We start from the raw sequence: 21,685 nt of genomic DNA on the forward strand, positions 1-21,685 counted from the left end.
ATGACATTACTAGCTTTTGGCCACTGCTTCGCTCACAAAAACCATTAAATTAAACTAGTTTGCTGAAGTCGTTCGAAAACCGAAAACGATCGGCTTTGTTTTTCTTTCTCTGAATCATCAGGAGAATGAAGAAAACCGACGAATTCCCTGCGAAATTAACTTTTTTACTAAATTACCGGGCGAATTATTTTATTTACGCTGACACACTTTGTTCACCCGCGACACACTCATGCTTTGTTCACACGCTATGATAGCAACGTTTATGCAAGAAATGTGTGTTCATGGAGATCCTCCGTCCTCCACCTCCACACTGTAGGAACACACACAAATTACTCAAACCCATTTACACCGACGCGTTTCAAACTCAAGCAGAGCTAATTTTCAGAGCAACACAACCGTTCATGTTAACAGATGTTATTATTATTATGTTTAGTACATTACAAGTACTTCATCATTACAAATTTGTATCATTTCATTACTTTTGTGTCTTATTCGATTCCTTGGGGCTCAAAGGGCGTAAAGGCACTCTCTATGGCATCTTATACAGTTTTTTTTATCTATCGATCTGCATAATCCACGCAAAGAAATTCGTTCAAAAGTGTCATTTAAGACCTGTGTTGTTTTAGTCCCTAAACACAATTATTTTCAAAATTTGGGATATAAAGAACAAAAAAAATTACTTTGTATAATCATCAAGGCAGTAAGTATAAAGTATGTTAAAAAACACCGGTATTAAAGCGACCCATATTTTTACACTCCCTTTATTGCCTTGAAATAATTTAAGACATACGGCGTAAAAGCTGTAATTTATTCAAGTGTCCTTTACGACCACCAAATATTTCACCCGTTTATTTTGATTTCCTAAGACCGCAGCCTAATATAATAAAAAGTATGGAATAATACGATGTTTTTACTCTTTGAAACGGCCTAATTTATTGCCATAAGAAGTTGTACCTTCCTATATGACCCATTGAAAGCAAAATTTGTGATAATGTTACATTTACACCTTTGTGAACCAAAATAATCTGATTCAATCTTTGTGTTTTCATCTAGGTACAGGTTTGCATCCAATTGGAGTATATTAACAAAAACTTCCTACAAGAAACTCTAAGCTCTTCGTCAATAGAAGACTTTTATGTGCAGGTGGTAGGACCTTGTGCAAGGTCCGCCCGGATTGCTACCACCATCTTGCTCGCTAATCCTGCCGTGAAGCAGCAGTGCTTACACTGTTGTGTTTCGGCGTGGAGAGTAAGACAGCCGGTGAAATTACTGGCACCTGAGGTATTCCATTTTGGGCCTCTGGGTTGGCAACGCATCTGCAATACCCCTGGCGTTGCAGATGTTTATGGGCGGTGGTGATCTCTTACCATCAGGAGACCCACTTGCTCGTTTGCCATCCAGTCGAATAATAAAAAAAGTAAAATTAGAAACAACAACACTATATTTTTTTTTATTTTTTTTTCCAATTTTTTCTTCTGAAAAGTTGTCTTTGTGCTTTACGCCCTTTGAGCCCCAAGGTATTAAATATCTTTGCACGACATAATATCTCGTTAGTGAGATCGGGTAGAACAAAGGGGCCAGTAACGCGGCTCATTAGTTTGGGAAGGAAATTTTCTTTGATAACGTCCTGACAATATTATGATATTGTTATACCTATTGGCATCGGCGGGGTTACGGCGGATAAATGGGAACAAATAAATTAAATTGAAAATTCTATTCTCAGTTTTGGTTTTCATGCGAGTTTGACTGTATTATTACAAAAGACGCTGACTTTATGCTCGTTGAAATCTTTAATTATATGTGCGCCTAAATAATTATAGCTGTTATTTAGGATAAATTATATGTATAATTTGTTTTTATATTAGTACGTCCGAAATGGACAAACTGTTGAGACCTATTTACCTTTTGTAACCACCCTATTATGTACACAAACAATAATAAACCCCATTTTCCCCTTGACTAAACTATCAACTCTCGTATGCGGCTCTGGTACACGATAGACTTACACAAACAGTAGGGCTACTACGAAATTCAAAAATCGAAGTTCGTATCGTACCATCCCGCTAACGCTAATATTATTTCATATGAGAATGAGAGGGACGGTACGATACGTGGTAGCCCTACAGTTACCTACCGTTACCTAGTTAAGTACTGTTCTCACCCGCGACCTTTTGGTAGCTTTGCCTAAGCAACAAATGTGGTCATGCAGCTCCTCCAGCTCTATACTGTAAGAAAACACACCAGTCCATACTACACTGTGCGTTTCGTACTCAATCAAAGTTCATCCTCAGAGCAACACCAGATGTTAGATTCATTTGTTGTATAGCATATCGTATTTAAGGTCGCACTTGAGCGAAGTAATTATTGTTTACTAGCTGTTGCCTGCAACTCCGTCCACGTAGAATTCATTTATCGATGGTATCCCACGGGAGCAATGCAATTTTCCGGAATAAATCGATTTATTTATTATAATAAAAAATACAGCATTACAGTTAAAAAGCCAATGCGCTGTAAAATTCAAATAATACACAAGAAAAACACAAAGAAGACATACAAAAAACTAATTAGGGGTTTCGATAATATCCTAGGTCCTTTCCTGGTAATCAAACTATCTGTATACCGAATCTTATCTAAATCGGGTCAGCAGTTTAGACGTGAAGAGGTAAAAAACAAACAGACTTACAAACTTTCGCATTGAGGGCTATCGTTTTTTGTCTTTCTAGTGACTTTCAGTCTGTTATTACGGGCGTGAAAACTAAAGTTTAGATTAAAATCATATTTAATACACCTTAAAACCGTACCATAAAAATATTGAGCAACCACAGTGTTGCCTAGTCGGGACTAAAGAAAAAAAGAGAGGACAAAAGTTTCCGAAAGACAAAACTGTCTCAAAACACAGACATTCATTGCCTTGTAACGCATAATTGCCATAATTAATTTTAGGTTATGCAAAATATTCACAAAATTATTCTGATTATCTCACCCAAAAACTATGAGATTTGACATTTCGGAGACTCACGCTACACTAGCGCCTCTAGCGGCGAATTCATACGCGATAGCCCTCTTTGCAATATTAGTAGGATAAACAAATAGGGTATAATAAAATTACGCGTTTTGTGTATTTCTTAAACAACCTACCATTCTTTTCCAGACTGCGTCCACCTTCAGCTCTACAAAGACCTGAAGGAACGCCAGAAGAACGGACAGACGAAGGCCTCGCTGTCCCTCCAGCAGTACCTCGGCTTCGAGTCAGGGTTCACCTTGGACAAGGAGTCCAATACGCTAGCCATCCTCTGCGAGGACGTGGTTCCTGTGCTAGCGTTTGATACCAGGGAGATCTTGATACAATGGCGAGTCAAGGTAAGAAAATCTAAGCCTGTATTCGACCCACTGCTGGGCTCGGGGCTTCTCTCGGAATGAGAGCCTTACAATACGAGAGGTCAAAAAGAGGCTTTAATAGAAAATATGCATGATTTTTATTATTTGACAAATCGAGTTGTGATAGTATTTTGTTTACTTTAAGTATATAGGCCGTCTTGCAGGAAAAAATAAATCTAGATTTAGTAGTTAAACCTGGCTTAAGCTTGACAGTTCCATACATTTTGACACTACTAAACTGAGCTTAACGCTAACTCGAGATTTATGTGTTTCCAGCAAGTAGCCATTAGAAAAAATAATGAAGATTTAGGTATAGACGTTTTCAATTGACAATTAGATAAAGAGCACCGTCATGGATAATGACGTCATATGCACATATATAGGAATATGTTACAATATTATGTAAGTATATCAAATGAATAAAAAAATTACATTATGTATCTAATTAATACTTGTGTGTTTATAATTAATCGTTAGTAAGTATAATTTAATTTAATTTACTGAAAAAATTGTTTAACATTTGCATGTCGTTTTCTAGTCGACTGAATACTGTGCCACATGTACAACAACATCTTATGTATTCTATATTATGTATTCTGGCAAATAAAGCATTCTCATTCTCATTCTCATTCTACAATAATCTACATACAGGCTGTTCTGAAGTACGAGTATTAAATCGTAAATCGGTAATTTCTCCGTTAATACTGTAGTTTTTGGTGCGATGATTTGTACATAGGTTAGAGGTTCGAAAATAGATACCCTAATCAACACGTTCTCACCTTTGTTATTTCTTCTTTGTTCCCTTTATGTGATACCAGCAGCATAAAATGTAATACCAGCTTTTATACCACATTTTTACGCAAAATAAAGATAATTGAATTTGAATTTGTTTAGAGAGTAGAGAAACGTTATACCAGTCAGACCCGACAAGTAATTATATACTAAGCCACTTGCTTCCTAAGTAACATAACTTCTTCTTCTCACAGGTCCAGCACAACCTCGGCAGCAGTAAAGAGTTCGCCGCAGTCATTATCTCGGCCCCCAATTCCATACGGCCTGGCCCCGTGCGGCTCCACGCATGCGGCCCCGCTTGGCACTATGCGCGTCGCGCCCCCCTGAAGTGCTGGCACTCTGGGACGTTAAACTGTTGAGGTATGTTCTAGAATATTCCAGAACTTTCTAGTATTCAGTGTATCTTTAAGGCAACAACGCTGAAGATATCAGAAAATTGCCATTATTGGCCCCTAATTCCATGCGGTAAAGCGCTGTGCGAGTCTATGCATACGGCCCTCGCTTGGCACTATGCGCGTCGCGCATGCCCGAAGTGCTGGCACTCTGGGACGTGACACTGTTGAGGTATGTTCTAGAATGATCCAGAACTTTCTAGTACCTATTAAGTGTATCTTTAAGGCACTAACGCTGAAGATATCGCAGATTTAGAATGAAACTGACACAATTCATTGCTATTATTGCCCCCTAATTCCATGTGGTCTAGCCCCGTGCGAATCTATGCATGCGGCCCCCTCTTGGCACCATGCACGTCGCGTCCGCTCAAAATACTGGCACTGGGACGTTAAACTGTTGAAATTATGTTCTAGAATGATCCAGAACCTTCTCGAATTTTCTGTTCGCTTTATATTTTAAAGCCGAACTGCATCGGAAAAATGCCGTTTTTATGATGGCCTCTTCATACCATGAGATGAAGCCCTGTAGCCAGTTGTCTCCATGCATGTTGTTCTAGCTTAGTGCTTTGGAACTCTGAACCTTGGGTGGAAATGGAATCTTAGTTGTTTGTACATCCGAAACTACTTCCCAATTGGCACAATAGACAAATCGCGCCAATTTTTGCGGAGCCTCTGTAATTTTACGCCCTATTCACCGAATACGGACAAATGGCATGTTTAGAATTCGCCGCTTTTTTTACGGAAATAGGACGTGTCGGGCCAAATGAAGCGGAACGCGATAGTCTCAAGACGCTAAACAAATGCGGAGGCTTCGTAAAAAAAACATCATGCTAAATGAAGTAACTTCTATCAATGAGGGCTATCGTTTTTTGTCTTTCTAGATGGCGCCACTGTTGCGTGAAGTTTTTAAGTGTGGCTTTCAAAGTCTGTTGTTACGGGCGTGAAAACAAAGTTTAGATTAATATAATATTTAATACACGTTAAAACCGTACCATAAAAATATCCAGCAACCACAGTGTTGCGTGGTCCCGTTTTGTTCGGGAAAAAGGGAGGACAAAAGTTTCCGAAAGACAAAACTGTCTCAAAACACAGACATTCATTGCCCCGTAACGCATACTTGCCATAATTAATTTCAGGTATTGCAAAATATTCATAAAATTATTCTAATTATAAATAAACCCGCGTAGCTCACCCAAAAACTATGAGATTTGACATTTCGGTAACCTCACGCTACACTAGCGCCTCTAGCGGCGAATTCATACGCGATAGCCCTCATTTGTTTAGCGTTTCAAACGCGCGTGATTTCTCGTTTCAACGCTGAATTATTTGATGCTGTTCAAATTCAACTTTGTCCTTAGGTCGACATAGATCAGCGAGACGCAAAAAAAATTGCACGAAAAAACAATTATTAAGATTAATAAATTAGATTAGATTAAAATGGATTTTTCGAAATTAGATCAAAATGTTTGTAAAGATTATATTTTTTGATTATTTTATTTAAGAGCTATTGTATTGTATTATTATGTGGCAAACATGAATCTCCCTTTTTTTGAGAGTTGAAAATATGGCTATGGAAACAAAAATTAAGATTTAAGAAGTAAATTGTAAATAGCCGTCTCGGGAATACTTACGTTGTCAAATTTTAGTCATCATCATTTCATGACGTCCACTGCTCTTTCAATAATTTGCATCCACCGGCACGATCAGTCCATTGCCAAACTCAGGACTTTTCTCGGTTATCTGTTCTTCGAACTTAAATTTTGGTACCTTTTCATAATTTCTCCGGCAGATGCATGGAATGTCAATCGAAAGTTGAACCCTGGTAGTCAATTCAGTTTCAGTTTCTTACACTACCTATACCTATTCCATACGCTTGGTGTACAAAGTGAGCACGCACCACGGAATATTGAGGAGCCAGATTCGATTCCCGAACTCAGTATATCTCTTCTAATTTTTTTTCAATGTCTTCTACTTACAATGTTGAAGAAAATTAACCTTTCTAGCCGAAAAATGCGACTTGAGACTTGACACAAAACTTTTTCCAAATCAAGCTCATTTGTCTGGTGAGGATGCTTCAATCTCTCGCGCTGAGAAACGAGCCAATATTTCACGCAGATCTTCTTAACTGCCTCTTTGACCTAGTTCCTGATGGTATAACTTTGACATTTAAATTTACACGATCAGAGAAAAGTCGGGTTTTGCAGTCATTTGGCTGTTTTCGGGGTTGGTTGGGAGTTTATTGTTTTTTTTTTGGCAAGCTTTTTATTTACTTTAGCATTTTTTTCAAGTTAATGATTTAAGGATGGACGTCACGGAAGTATCTTGCGTTCATAATGTCTGAAATAATAGACATACATGTATAAATAAATAAGTAATGAAAATTTGTCTGTTTCCATCCATTCTTATCTTTTTAAAACCTTAAATGCCACGAATAAATGTTTATCTTTCTTTCTATTCTTTTACAATTCTTTATATTTTGATTTTGTTTTATCTATGAAACTAACGTGACCCTTATTTTTTTTATTAGTAAATTAAAATTTTATACGCACAATAATTAACGGATCCGACTTTGTCTTACCTACTAATAACTATAAAGACCATTTTTGTGAATGTGTATCTGTTACTGTTAATACTTAATAGATAGCTGGATCTTGAGATTACCATTACATTATGGAATCATCATATACGCATCCGAAATCTTTATAGAATTAATCTTTACACCAGTGGTGTTCCTATTTCTTGAAAATCAAAAAATTACAAAATCGAAAAGTATGTTTTTAATTTTATTGTACACTCGTAAAAGCTGCCTGTGTTCGCCACATAAAACACACATTAAAAAAAACTTGTCTAAAACTGGCCACTAACAAAAACCTATCACTTACTTACTCAATTTTTATTTTGCGTTCCAATTTTAAAGTTGCACGACACATTGTCCGCTGTAATTCTCCACCCGCAATCGCTCGCAGTTTCAGTTCTTTGTTCAATTTCATTCATTCGTTCTTTGTTTCCATTCGTTCTTTGGACGGGACCGTAATTTCATCAGGTTGTTTGCGGAAAAGCGCGATTCTATTGTTTTTTGTTATTGAGTTAGGGTAGTGTTACCTTTTGCTGTCTCTGAGGACTTGCCTCGTAGAATTAAGAAACAGGGGTTGGGTATATTTTCTAGTATGTAGGATATACCTACCTATGGCGCTTATACCTACAAGAAGTATTTAATTATACGAAGGAATTAAAAAAGACTGTGAACTGTGAGGCTTTACGTAGCCAGTAACAATAATAAGTTCACAATAGCAACTCATGGATAATATTAATATAATCTTTGTTGATCTGCTTTTCTTGACGGAATAAAGGAATATAAATTAACAGATACACATCAACAAAAATATAACTGAATTGATAAACTCCTCCTTTTGTGAAATTGATTAAAAACAAATTTTCTTTTTACTAGTGATGTTAATAGTCGTTAATCACTCAACTAACATAGTAGATTGTACAACAAGAGCATAAAACGAGCCATTTTACCCGAGGCGTTCATATAAGTGCCCGAGCCGGTACGCAAGACTCGTCGAGAGGAAAAGGGGTTTAATGCTCAAGTTGAGAGGAAATTAAATAGCAACAGTGGAAACAATTGTTCACTTACTAGGAAACTTTTATTTTTCATGCATTATTGCTATATAATTTTAGTTTTATTTTGGTTGATTTGATTGATTTTTAGTTTTACATAAAATAAAAATTATTTAAAAAACTTATGTACAAACTTTTTTTTTGTGGTTGTTGACACCTTGGTCTTAGACGAAGATTTTACTTTATGCACTAGAGCATCAAAAGTAATTTTATGTTGCCTAGATCCAGCATAAATACCAACGATGCATACCAGCATGCTTTACGAGCATGAGAAGTGAAAAAATATTTTAAGTCACTTAGATTTCAGGGATACCTATCTATCGAAATTAAAAATTAGGAAATAAAGAAACGAAAACTATTGACTGTGATATCATTTTAAATTACTCAAACTGTGTGTGTTTACAATTTTATAAACAATATTTATTTAACTTAGCCTTTCTGGCTAGTTAAAAAAAACACATACAACAACAAACAAACAACAACACAAATGTATTTTGTAGTTATAATAACAAATATAGGTACCTATAATTTATAAGTATTAATACCCTTAAACGATAAATTCTCGTATATATATGTAGGGGTTTTCGGGGATGAAAAATCGTTCTAGCTTGGTCTTATTTCTGGGAAAACGCTGGTTACCGAGTTTTAGCCAGAGATACTTAATATTTAATTCAACTGCGTATCCAGTGGACGCGTCACAAGTTGGGTAAAGACGTTTTTTAAAATAAACTCCCGTCTTCCCCAACTTAAACCCCTAATACAAAGATCAAGGCGTATTTCCGGGTCTAACCCACTCGGAAGGCTCTTAAAGAAATAAAGATAACCGGAAAAAACGCCCCTTCAGTACTTCGCTGCGCTAGGTCTTTTATTCAGACGACGATGATTTCCTTTTAACCCTTACTAAGATCGGGTTTTTTAAACGAGAATGGCTGGAGTTTACCCGATAAAATACTTTCTCGTTTTGTTCGCCATATAAAAATTTGAATTATTTTGGCAAGTTTTGACATTGTGTTTTAGCGGTTTTTGTTTCATTCGAATTGATTGTCATTTTTAGTCAATTTCCTTTACACGCTTCTTGGTAACGCCTAAAAATATAAATAAATTTCGTAGATACTATTAAAAAAAACATCAAATAACCTTTATTAGAGAGACGTGTATTTTTATTTAATTTTATTCGAATCAAGCGGCAAGCTTTAATTCGAAGTTCATGACGTCCCTCTTAATTTTGTATTGAATAGATTTTAAACTTCTTAATGTACAGTCAGTAGCAGTAGTATTACCTTGGCAGTAGAGTCGTGTATAGATAAGTTTGAACACCGTAACCGCTCGTCCACTTCTGCTGCTAACTGTATAAAGCCAGACACTTGAGAAAACGTCACGACTTTTTGCCGACACCGGATTCACTTTGAAGAATTGCGAAACTCTACTTTGTAAATTGGTTGAAAGAAGTTGTTAGCTTACACATTAAAAGCATAGCTAAAGATGATCATGAAGAAGATCATGATTTATGCAAGCAAAGACAAAGCAAAGCAAATGTATGTAAGTAAACTGTTTATTTTACAAAAATAGAGAAGCAAATACAATTTACAAAGAGGTAGATATAAAAGCAAACTTATCCGTTGATAAAGGCTAAAGATAAAAGGTAGTTGTTGTATAATGTACCGCAAAAAGCTAGTATTATACAGGTACATAAGTAAAACAAGGCGTTAAAGATAGCGCGTGACAAACGGCAGACGTCTGCGTGTTGGTTTTGTCGGAGTCTCGTTATACTCCAGTGATAACGCGTGGAAGCACAGTGCTGTTACGGCTTTAGATACTGAAAAGAATGAATGAACGAGTGAATGACTGAATCAATGGATGCATGAATGAACTCAGTTCAGTTTATGTATACAAAAATTGTAAGAAAATATTACAGTTAAATAAAACAATAGGTATAAAAAAAGGACTCTTTAAAGAATATATAGAATAGTAATCACTGTAGTAAATAATAAATAATGTTTACTAATTATTTAGGGACTTTCAAGATTTAATCAATGAGAACTTAAAGTAAATAGAACAACTTTCCACAACATTACCTTTTAGCGATTTTAGATTACTACTTTCTAGTGCTTAAGGAATCGTTTGTCATAATTTTTTATATGTGTGTGTTTTTATTTTATGTTTTCTAGGATTGTTATAAATATAACCTTTTAAGATTAATTATTGAAATTACATTTAATTTGATGAAAATTCTTAAAAAATATATATATAAAAACCAAAATCAGGAACAACCTATAAAAAAGATCCGTTAAAAACCAGTTATTTCGTCTGCGAATAATTCGTTTGTCTAGCTATGCAAGGGAACTTTAACATTGGCCAGGATAAAAAGAACTATCCCTATCACGTTCTCAATCTATCTCCATACCTCATCACGATCAATGACTACTTTAAGAGTAAAAGTGTAACAAATAATATCCACATTCGCATTTTCTTGTCAGATCAGTTCATTTCAATAAATTCTGCATAAGAAATATATTTTTTAAGTTTTGAAAGTGATTTACTTACGTCATCGATAAACCATATCCCACACAAATTATAATAAAAAAAAATTACACTGTATCAAACGCGTCGTCATTTTGTCGAGTGTCGCATCCTGTAAACAATAACTGACATGATTTGTCGTGCACTTTTGCGACAATTTCGCCGACCACGCTTTTATATGGATTTATGGGCGCATAACGTGACGTCACGTATTTTATACGTTACGCCTTTTTGGCAGTTCTTGCGTAAAGGTGACAAGGTGTCGCGGAATTTCAAATATTAGAAGGGAAAACTGTATGTTTTGGTTAGAGTCTTTACTAAATGGATACACAGAAAAGTCGTTTTGCAGAGTAGTAATAATAAACCACACTGTATTTATATTATACATACTATCCTACTCTAGGTACTAATATTGTTTAAGAACAAATTTGTGAGGATCAAATTTGGTATCGAGATAGTTTAAGTCTCATGGAATGAAATAGAATATTATTTAGATATCCTGGAAAATTGCGTGGTTTGCATTATAAGATTATAACTGTTATAAGTTGTCACACACACCAATAAATGTTTGTCTATGGCATCGTAGCTCTCAAACGGATAGACATTTCGATGCGGTTTTTTAACCGACTTCAAAAAAGGAGGAGGTTCTGCGTTCCACTGTTTGTATTTTTTTATGTATATTCACCGATTACTCAGTCAATTGTTGACCGATTTTTAAAATTATTTTTTTATTCTAAAGAGCTCCTCTGAGATGGTCCCATTGTCACCAAGTCAAGATCTGATGATGAGATCCTAGGTAAATCGAGGGCAACCCTCAAATTTTATAGGAACATCTATGGCGATTTTGGCATTGTTAGCATTAAGATAAGCTTTTACAGTCAGAAAGTATCATTTGGTGAACTGAAATTGATAAAGAAGACCGTAGATGCGGCCAATGGAACTCGTCAAAGCTAAGTAATGCTCGCACGTCTATTAATGATCATTATTAATATACCTCGATAAGCGACTTAAAGTTAATAATTCTTTCGAACTGATCTGATGCTGAAGCCGGAAGGTAGGCAATGGAACTCTGTTATAAAACAACGTACTCCTAACTAAGCCGTGTTTGGGCTTAATAAAATCTTTGTGAGATGTACTTTGGTTACGAACCACTAAAAAGTGATAAATAAAGAAATTTTAAAGAAAATAGTAAAACCAACCCCAAAAAAAATTGTAACCAAGCCGGAACCGACTACAAAAACTTTGAAAATATTTTTCTAGGTACGTATTTACTAGCTTGAAGGCGGTGCCTCAAGAAGACCCCGCAAGAGTGATTGAAGCCCAATATACATATAGTATGTAGATGAAGCCGTGATGAAGCCGTGGTGGCCTAGTGGTTTGACCTATCGCCTCTCAAACAGAGGGTCGTGGGTTCAAACCCCGGCTTGCACCTCTGAGTTTTTCGAAATTCATGTGCGGAATTACATTTTGAAATTTACCACGAGCTTTGCGGTGAAGGAAAACATCGTGAGGAAACCTGCACAAACCTGCGAAGAAATTCAATGGTGCGTGTGAAGTTCCCAATCCGCACTGGGCCGCGTGGGAACTATGGCCCAAGCCCTCTTGTTCTGAGAGGAGGCCTGTGCCCAGCAGTGGGACGTATATATAGACGACTATTTGTTCCACTCCTGGTGGCTCGTGCTGCCTCGCTGTACTTCATTCTCTTAGGTATTCGGACACCCGTTTTTAAGATTGAACTTTGAAATGACACATTTGCGAGGGTTTTTCAACTTTTTGAATTTGGTATCTACTTTTTAATAATGAGTTCAACCGTCTTTGTGAGGTGTTATATCTTTCTTTTGTAATAAATCCTCAAAGGAATTTGAAATAGTAAGAGCTTAGACTTAGTTTAAACTTCGAAATCCAAATACAGACGTTCTTAAAAATTCCAGAAAACTTTTCTGTGCGGCCAGCATTGCAATGCATTGCAACACCAAACTATTTCTAACCTCAACCCTTTGCATGTAAAGTCGAAATTTGAATAGCGATGTGTTAAATATTTTAAACCCTAGTTTGGATACTATCCGTTTCAATATAGAACCATATTTTTATTGGGTTAAGGTGGGTATTGAAACGCGGTGGTTGTTTTGATTGTTTTCAAATTTGAGTTCTTAAACGTGTCAACTTTGCTGCGCTACGTGATGATAAGTCTTTTATGGGACAAACTTTTCAGTTGAAGACACATATTGAACATATTCCGATATTTATAGTAAAGGAAATAATGAAAATGTAAAGTTCTTATTTTTATTTTTATTCCTATCTATCATTTGACCGCGTCTTCGTTCATGTAAACCATACAGTCTGGCAATCTAATTAAAATTCTGGGACTTTACAAAATTCCCATAAATTACCCTGTTGCAAAACATAACCACAAACGTTACAAGTACCTACTACAGTTCCACGCATTGTCCCTTTTTTATTGAGCAAGTTAACAGTTATGTCGATTTTTGGAAATGTAATTTTTATGACGCTGGGGCCAGACTATTATCTCATCTTGTCTTTTAAAAGACTCAGAGGCTCAATTGATAAGCCATGGTCTAAGGACGCTCCCAATAACATTATCGGATAAATAAAAAGCTAACAAAGCACAAATCATTGGGATATAATAACCTGTCCCGCGTTAATAGCAACCTAAGAAATTAATAACACGTATTATAGCGCAATTATAACACTACAAATTTATCCGTGCGGACAGCAGCGGCGTCGTCAGTAAAGGAGTTGAAAGATTCAGTATGTAGAAAATTTAGTTCAGCATTTTGCCACCATATCGTATAATTTGGTTATGTTTTCGTCACCCAATATGGCGTCGATTGGGGAAAAATAAATTGGTTTAACGACGATTACACGACATTGTTGTCGGGTCGAGAATGGCCTGTTTTTAACCCTCGACGCAAAAAGAGGGGTGTTATAAGTTTGACCGCTATGTGTGTCTGTCTGTCTATGGCACCGTAGCTCTTAAACGGGTGGACCGATTTGAATGCGGTTGTTTTTAATTGAAAGCCGATTTTCTAGCAATGGTTCTTAGACATGTTATATCAAAATTGGTTCAGCGGTTTTTGAGATATTGAATTTTGAAGTGACAAAGTCGGGGTTTTCCAACTTTATGTTGGTTAGGTTATATTTTATAATTTTCACTAAATCCATGTAAATCCATTCGACGCGATGTAAATATATTTACCTTACTCATGTCTTGAATCTCTTGTTCCCATGGTTTATCATAAGTGTTAAATCGAAGGGCTTTGTACACTTGATCAATCTTTTCATCTTATACATATCTTTAAAACGACAATTCTTGCATATTTATATATTTACTAGCGGACCCGGCATACGTTGTCCTACCCGAAAAAACAATACATTAAAATTATGATACTGATAACAAACAACGAACAAACCATAAGCCAACCTTGTTTTGCCATATCAATTATTTTAAGTGAATATTTTTCTAGGTAAATGTAAAATAACTAACTTATTGTAAGTGTGTGGGGATATTGTGGTGTATAACTGACAGACCGAATCTGGAAGCTGAATTTTGTTTACATTTAGTGAAGTAACTAAACGTTTCAAGTATAGTTCAAATAAGTTTGTTAAGTGTTGCCACATTGTTTTTCGCTACGTTGTGTTATTCTTTTGTAGTAGGTACGCGATAAACTTCAGCATTTCTAGATTATCAAAGTCAAAATATAACCTAAAGCCAATTACACATCAAAGCAAGAACAACGGAGACCCATCGGCAACCTCATTAAGGCCGTGTTTGTTCGGTTAAGGCGAACAGCCCCGAGCTATTCGCCTCCCCCGTGGTCCAAAAACGGTCATATAGCGGTTGTATAACAGCTTATAGTACCAATTGGGACCATTAGCGGTTCAAAAATGGCTCACACGGTGCGTATTGTAATTGCAATAGGGTTACTACCCATATAGATAAAAGCTTACAAGTGTTATTTTGACAATTTCAGATTTTAGTCCATTCAGTTTAATTTAATGTAAAAGTATTTTCTCGCTAAGGTATGATTCCGGTAGGTACCTACATGAGTAATTACTGTGCGTTCTTAAATTGTTTTTTGTTTTTTAGGTTATCTCCCCTATACGTAAAATGGCCGAAATAGCCAAGCGAATTAGCTCGTTGAAGTGGCAATGGCAGGCCATATAGCACGGGGAACAGATGGTCGTTGGGGCCGAAAGGTTCTCGAGTGGAGACCGCGGATCGGCAAGCGCACCGTAGGACGTCCACCAACGAGATGGACGGATGACCTGGTTAAAGTCCCGGGTTCACGGTGGATGCAAGCCGCTTCCAACCGAGGCAACTGGAGGTATATGGGGGGGTGGCTTATGTCCAACAGTGGACGTCCTATGGCTGATATGATGATGATGATGATGACGTAAAATGGGGGTGATCTTTTTCTAGTCTAAACCCGTTTAAATCTGGTATGGACAAAAATAGTTTGAGACACCGGCAGGCAAAAAGGGCAGTTTTTTATGGGCAGTCACGGGTTAAAGCTAGTACGGTATATTCCGCTTGAACTGCTATCTTGATGCTGTAAATCGCACTGTGGTAGTATAATCCAGGGGGAGTAGTAGTAGGCACGCGTGTTCCAGCTTATAATGAAATTAGTACAGCCACTGGCCTCTAGTGTAAATTGTACTCGTTTATTAGACCGCGCTGTGGCTTATTAGCTAATGTGTGAGTAGTATAAGTTGTATTGTGGCTGTATAGAAGCTAAATCATTACACAATGTGATACTCTAGGAAGTTGGAAAGATTTTTTGAATTATTATGAAAAAAACATTTTTTTTATATAGGAATGTAAGAAGGAAACAAATATTGTTTAAGCAGTTTTTGAACTGACAAACTTCAAGTATACCTACCTAGTCTAAGTATATCAGTCAGACTGAGTAACTTGGACTTTTTTTTTATTTTATAAATACTACAATTTACAATTTTCACTTAGTAGGTAAACATTTTGTAAATTACATACCTACCTAAAAGTTCGTAAAGATTTGAAATTAAATATAGTGTCCCTTTTTTATTTTATACACCCTCGACAATTAAAAAGCTATTATATGACTTCAGAAATAACCCAGCGTCTCAGTCAACGAACTAAAAACACCGAAGCCCCAGGGATTGTAACAAATTAATTGATTTTGTCGTACAATTCGCCGCAAAAGATTTACAGTGGCCAACGCTTGAGTTCGCGGGCGGACGATTTATCCGCTGCCCCTTTAAGCTCCCCAAACTAAAAGGGCCAATGTGTGGCGAAATTCTTCTTGCATATACGTCATTTTGGATCACAGTGGTTCCCGTGAGAAATGGCGCGTGTAACTTGGGCTGATGTGGCCGAAAAAACTCGTTTAGGCCAGCAAGTGTAAATTAGAGTCGGTTAAGAGCTATGTAGAGGGGTTTAAGGAAGGTTTGAGTAGAATTGGCTGCTGTCATTGCAATAAATTGGCTTACCAAGTTGTGGTTCTTTTTTGAGAACCTCCGTTTTATTTTGCTAAAGTTTATGTTGTTGATGCGTTTAACTTTGTCACAGATAATTTAATTCAGGACAAAGTTATCCTATAACCAATCAGGCGCTAATAATTCAGAGGTAAATAATAGGTACAATAGTATTATTAATTTAATTAGTAAAAATAAGTTAGATTTTAGAATGTTTGAATACATATTTGGTTTATTATAGAAACAAATGTTCTATTAGGTACCTTACGTATTTGTCGTTTATGTTATTCAACGATTCGCGGTTTTCCACCGCACCTTTATTTCGCACAGCGCTATTTTCACTACAAATAGGTTCCAAAAAGGGTTCCGTTGCAACGGACAGGTGAGCGAGACTAATGGTCTGCGTTGTACGGAACCAGAGTATCGCGATCCATCACAGCTGACGGCCGCGTAATTGGCGATAATGCCGCGATACAACTGTTGTACCACTGTTAGTCGAGTAGTGTTTCTTTAAAAGCGCTAAAAAGTGTTTTTGGGAATAAATTTTCAATGAAACATTAATTTTGAAAAAGCCTTTTATTTATTTAAGCCTCTTAGTGGCGGCCTATCGCTTGGGCCAATGTCAGTTAAATTAAAGATAAATATATTCTTCTTATGCATGTTGTACGGCGATTGTAGTTTTTGCAACTTGATAGCAAAATTCCAGAAACCACGCGGAGACCACTTGAGCCTTTTATTGATCCAACCTGAATAATGAAGATTTCAAAAAAAATAGCGCTGGAGTGTTTATGTTAACGCTTTAGCATTATGCTGAGCCAGTGTCCGATTCACCCCCGCAATGACACAAACTTTCCTTCGTGTTGTCTATTTGTACAATACAATACAATAACTCTTTATTTCACACCAACACAGTAAGCAGTACAGAAAACATAAGTATATACATAGAGATTTACTAAGGTAAACAATAGGCGGCCTTACTGAACTCTTATTGTCTTGTGTTGTGAATAAGTGTATTTTCTTTCTTTAGGTATTTCAATATAATGCAGCTCACATATTTAAAGCACAATTCGTTAATAATGTTAAATTTATTTATTAGTGAAAATTTTATTTTATTAATAAAAGTTACTGTATTTCGGATTTAATTCAATAGCGTATAATGAAGTTCCCAATCCGCACTGGGCCCGCGTGGGAACTAGGACCCAAGCCCTCTCATTCTGAGAGGAGGCCTGTGCCCAGCAGTGGGACGTATATAGGCTGGGATGATGATGATGGTATTTCAGATTTAACAGCTAAAAATAACACAATATATGTAGTAGAAATAGCAACACAGCCAATTACAGGAGATTAATGTAGTTTTTTTAGATATGTACAAAGGTGCATGCAACAGCTGATTGTAAATCTACCGATTATTATTATTATTAAAAACTTTCCTTCTCCTTTATAAAAACATCATGTAAAACGCTTCAGAGAAAAGTGAATACGGCATATCTTTTGTCACCCAAAAACGAAAGCAATCGCACCAAACCGATTCCATTCTGCACCGATATCAAATATTCCATTAATAATGATGGCTTGTTAAATCATGGCGTGCGCTCGGATTTATGACGTTCATTTCCACGTTTACACGACCATTTAACAGCTATTATACAACTACAATTAAATGCACACATCATACACATTTTTAGGGTTCCGTACCTCGAAAGGAAAATACGGAACCCTTATAGGATCACTTTGTTGTCCGTCCGTCCTTCTGTCAAGACCCTTTTTCTCAGAAACGCGTGGAGGTATCAAGCTGAAATTGATATCGAATACTCAGATCTGCGATCTCTTGAAGCCTTGAAAAAATCAAACTTTTATGTCAACGCAATCAAAAGTTACAGTCATTAAACAACGTGATACCATACAAATTGCCGTGCACTGAAAACCTATAGGGTACTTTCAGTTGTCCTAGAAACTTGAAATTTGGTATGATGGTAGCTATATACACACCCAACACACAACCAACTAGTTTTTTAATGAACTAAAATAATTTCTTTGCTCGCCCGCGACCTTATTATAGTTAAGTTTATGCAAGACATGCGTGTTCATGCAGTTCCTCCACCTCCACGAATAAATGAATTATTGTTATATTGTATTGTTATCCACACTGTAAGAACACACACAAATCACACAAACCCATCTATCACCACCACCACACTACACTGACGCGTTTCGAACTCAACCAGAGCTCATCTTCAGAGCAACACAACCGTACTCCATGCTACCAGATGTTAGGCATGATGTTTGGTGTTTTCATTGATATGGACCTCCGCAAAGTAACGCCTGATTCAATTTTTTTTTTTGTTTTTTGAAAATTTGTACATTTTTATAATTAACTAGCTTTTGCGCGCGGCTTCGCCCGCTTGGAATTCGGTTATCGCGCGCTGTTCCCTCAGGAACTGTGCATTTTCCGGGATAAACGTAGCCTATGTCACTCTCTTATAAACTATCTCCATGCCAAAAATCACGTCGATCCGTCGCTCCGTTTCGACGTGAAAGACGGACAAACATACAAACACACTCGCATCTATAATATTAGTATGGATTTTCGATAAAAGAGGTGTAATAATAAACTAAGAAACTTTTTTATCGAAGAACTGAATCTGGATTAGGTCATTTTTTTTCCTTTAAATATTTAATACTAGCCCCGCGGCTGCACTCGCGTTTGTGAATTAAATTATTTTAAAACAGATACTTACCCTACGCGGACGAAATCACGGGTAGAAGCAAGTTTTAACACATGTCTTGTGATACATCTGTCAGTGTTAATTTTGTATGCAAAACTAATACAACCCGTAAAACGATGAAGAACATGATATCTTAGAATACCCACCAAATTTCGTATTCTAGAGTGAGATGAAAGATTGGCCTTTTACGACTTAGGGGTCGCAATCTTTTATTTCCCTAGTAAAATAATAAAATGAACGCACCAAGCAAACAAATAAAACAACCCTAAACCGCTGTTTACAGTTTATAGTTTTTTTGGGCTATTCTTTATGATTGCATTGTAATTCAATCTTTAGCCTAATTTTCTAGTGTCAAAAACGAGTTAGTTCGAATTTAAGGTAAATGTCCGAGTGCTCGTCACGCTAATGCCCAATAGACGACACCCTGCTGTCATCTCTATTGCTAATGACATGAGATTAAAGATGCCATCTATTGGGACAGTGGCAAGCACTCGTACGTTTACCTTACTTGTGGTTTAACGAATATTATCGCTAGCGTTGTTTGGCCCAGTCTGCGAATTTAGGTGACTTATAAGCAAATAACCTGTCAAGTCAAGCCACAATTAAAGTACCTATTTATTCGTACACTTTCCACTTCTTCTTTTATTTGGAACCAGCTTCCTGCGACAGTGTTTCCGGAATAGTGGACAACTTAGGGATCTTTAAAAAACGAGCCTATCAGTCTGTCAAAGGGCCGGTAACGTACCTGTGATACCCCACGTGTTAACAGGTGTCCATGGGTGGCGGTGATTGCTTCCCATCAGGTGACCCGCACGCTCGTTTTTCCCCTCTTATATATATAAAAAAAACCTATCTGGCCCTTTATGCCCGCGAGGTCTGTGTCACTTTTGTATGACCATAATACATCCTATTTGTTAATATTAAGTCATGGTCCAGAACTTAGCGGTTCACTACCGTGCATCCTGGCGTTTCTGATCATAAAAAAGCCACAAAGCCTTTGTACTAGGAAAAGAAAGAACATTTTTATTTTCATTTTATTATTCTAATAAAACGAATCTTTGAGAGATGGACGCGTAGATTTAAAAAAAAAATGTTTACATTATGCATTTGTGATGTTTACAGAATTAGACTCTTTTAAAATAAAAATGCATAATTTTCTTTAAATAATATTGATACCGGGTGTGGCCTGTAATACGAGCAAAAAATTAAAACATAGATCGTCCTCGTCAAACTAAACAACGACTTCAAAAAATAATCGAGTCTTTGAATTTTCCTTTTTTCATGCAAATTAAATACTGCTATCAATGTACGCCATCCTAGAACACAACTGACGGCGCCTGTCACGCTACAAACATTTTGCCTTACATTGAGCTTCTTCGAATAAACTTAGAAGTGTAATAAAAATTAAAAAACTAATTATTTTTAAAAGTTGCTGAACTAATGTTGTCCAGTTTGAGGAGTATGATCTATGTTTTAATTATTTGCTCATATTACAGGCCACACCCGGTATAGTCAAGGAAATTGAAATGGTTTTTCTTTAAAAATAAAAATAGGTAATTATATAATGTAAACAATGGTGGAGATGAAATGCCCAGGATCCTACGCAGACAGCGCATGTAAAAGGAGTTTAACCGACGCTCTTGTTTTGCATACGTTGTCCAGGTTTCAGCTCCGTACAAAAGGATGCTCATGATGGAAGCCTGGAAGACAACCATCTTGGGCTCTTGCTGACAAGAGACAGAAACGACACCAAGGTGGTTCTCCACCACATCCGCATCCGCAGACTTCTCTTGTCTGGCCTGTGGGCGAACAATATGTCGCTCTCGCATCGGTCTGGTCAGTCACCAAAGACGTTGTGCACAGGCGCCACGCCAAAATTCGTCTGGAACAGACGCGTAGGCCTGATGGTGGAGATGAATCAAAATATACTCAGCAGCACAAAATTTGGCCCACTCCACACACAAAATTATCTATTTCTGCATACATTTGAGGGCCAGATTTTTGCCACTCGGTATAAGTTCGCGTTTGTATATTTTTTAATGTTTGTTTCTATAAGTTTGTACAATAAAGGGTTTACATATATAAGTAAGTACTTACTTTTCTTCGGGTGACAAGCAAGTCACTAACTGTAAAAAAAGTGGAATATTAACCTTACGATGCTCTGCATAAGTTTTATTATCCCTCTTGACTTTAGGTGGTAATTAGTGACTTTTACTTGTGACCAACGTTTTGTACTACTTCATTCATTGTTCCATTATTATTCGTAGATTGTTCCAATGAATTATTGTTTAAATCGACTTATACGTAGATTCAATGCATTCGTCACAACTCCCTAGAAATAACCTGCAAATAACGAAAAAACATCTCCAAAAAAACTGGCAACACATTTTTAAATTCGCTCCAAAGGTTGGATGAAGTCGTGCGGCCGCGGCCCGCAGTTGGCAACCCCGTCACGTGCGACTTTTATTTGAGGCTAACCATGAATAAGGAATAAATGATTTGAGTTTATCATTCAACGATTAACTGGCAATAGAATTAATGACATTATTCCCAAAACCAATTAGGAACTGGTCTTCTAAGCTAAAACTCCTAAGTAGAAAAGGTTGTCACCTTGCAGTCGTATTTATTGCTTTGTCTTTCCGAAAGCGCTGGTAGTTTAAAAAAAGTGACCAGTAAAAGTGCTTTTAACGGCCTCTTGCAGAATAAACGTTTTCAATGAACTGAAGCAATAATTTTGCTCACCCGCGACCTTATGATAGCTACGTTTATGCAAGAAATGTG

General features: G+C 36.7%; 1 protein-coding gene across 1 annotated transcript in view; it reads left to right on the forward strand.

The window, feature by feature from the left end:
* The window catches only part of LOC141441077 (uncharacterized), a 356,648-nt gene that overhangs the window by 303,666 nt on the left and 31,297 nt on the right, over nucleotides 1–21,685 (forward strand). The window contains 3 exon segments of the mRNA XM_074105714.1: nucleotides 3,152–3,360; nucleotides 4,365–4,464; nucleotides 4,467–4,530. Of these exon segments, the coding sequence (XP_073961815.1) occupies nucleotides 3,152–3,360; nucleotides 4,365–4,464; nucleotides 4,467–4,530 (373 nt within the window).

The sequence above is a fragment of the Choristoneura fumiferana genome, chromosome 23 (genome assembly GCF_025370935.1).
Source record: "Choristoneura fumiferana chromosome 23, NRCan_CFum_1, whole genome shotgun sequence".
In the NCBI taxonomy this organism is placed as follows: domain Eukaryota; kingdom Metazoa; phylum Arthropoda; class Insecta; order Lepidoptera; family Tortricidae; genus Choristoneura; species Choristoneura fumiferana.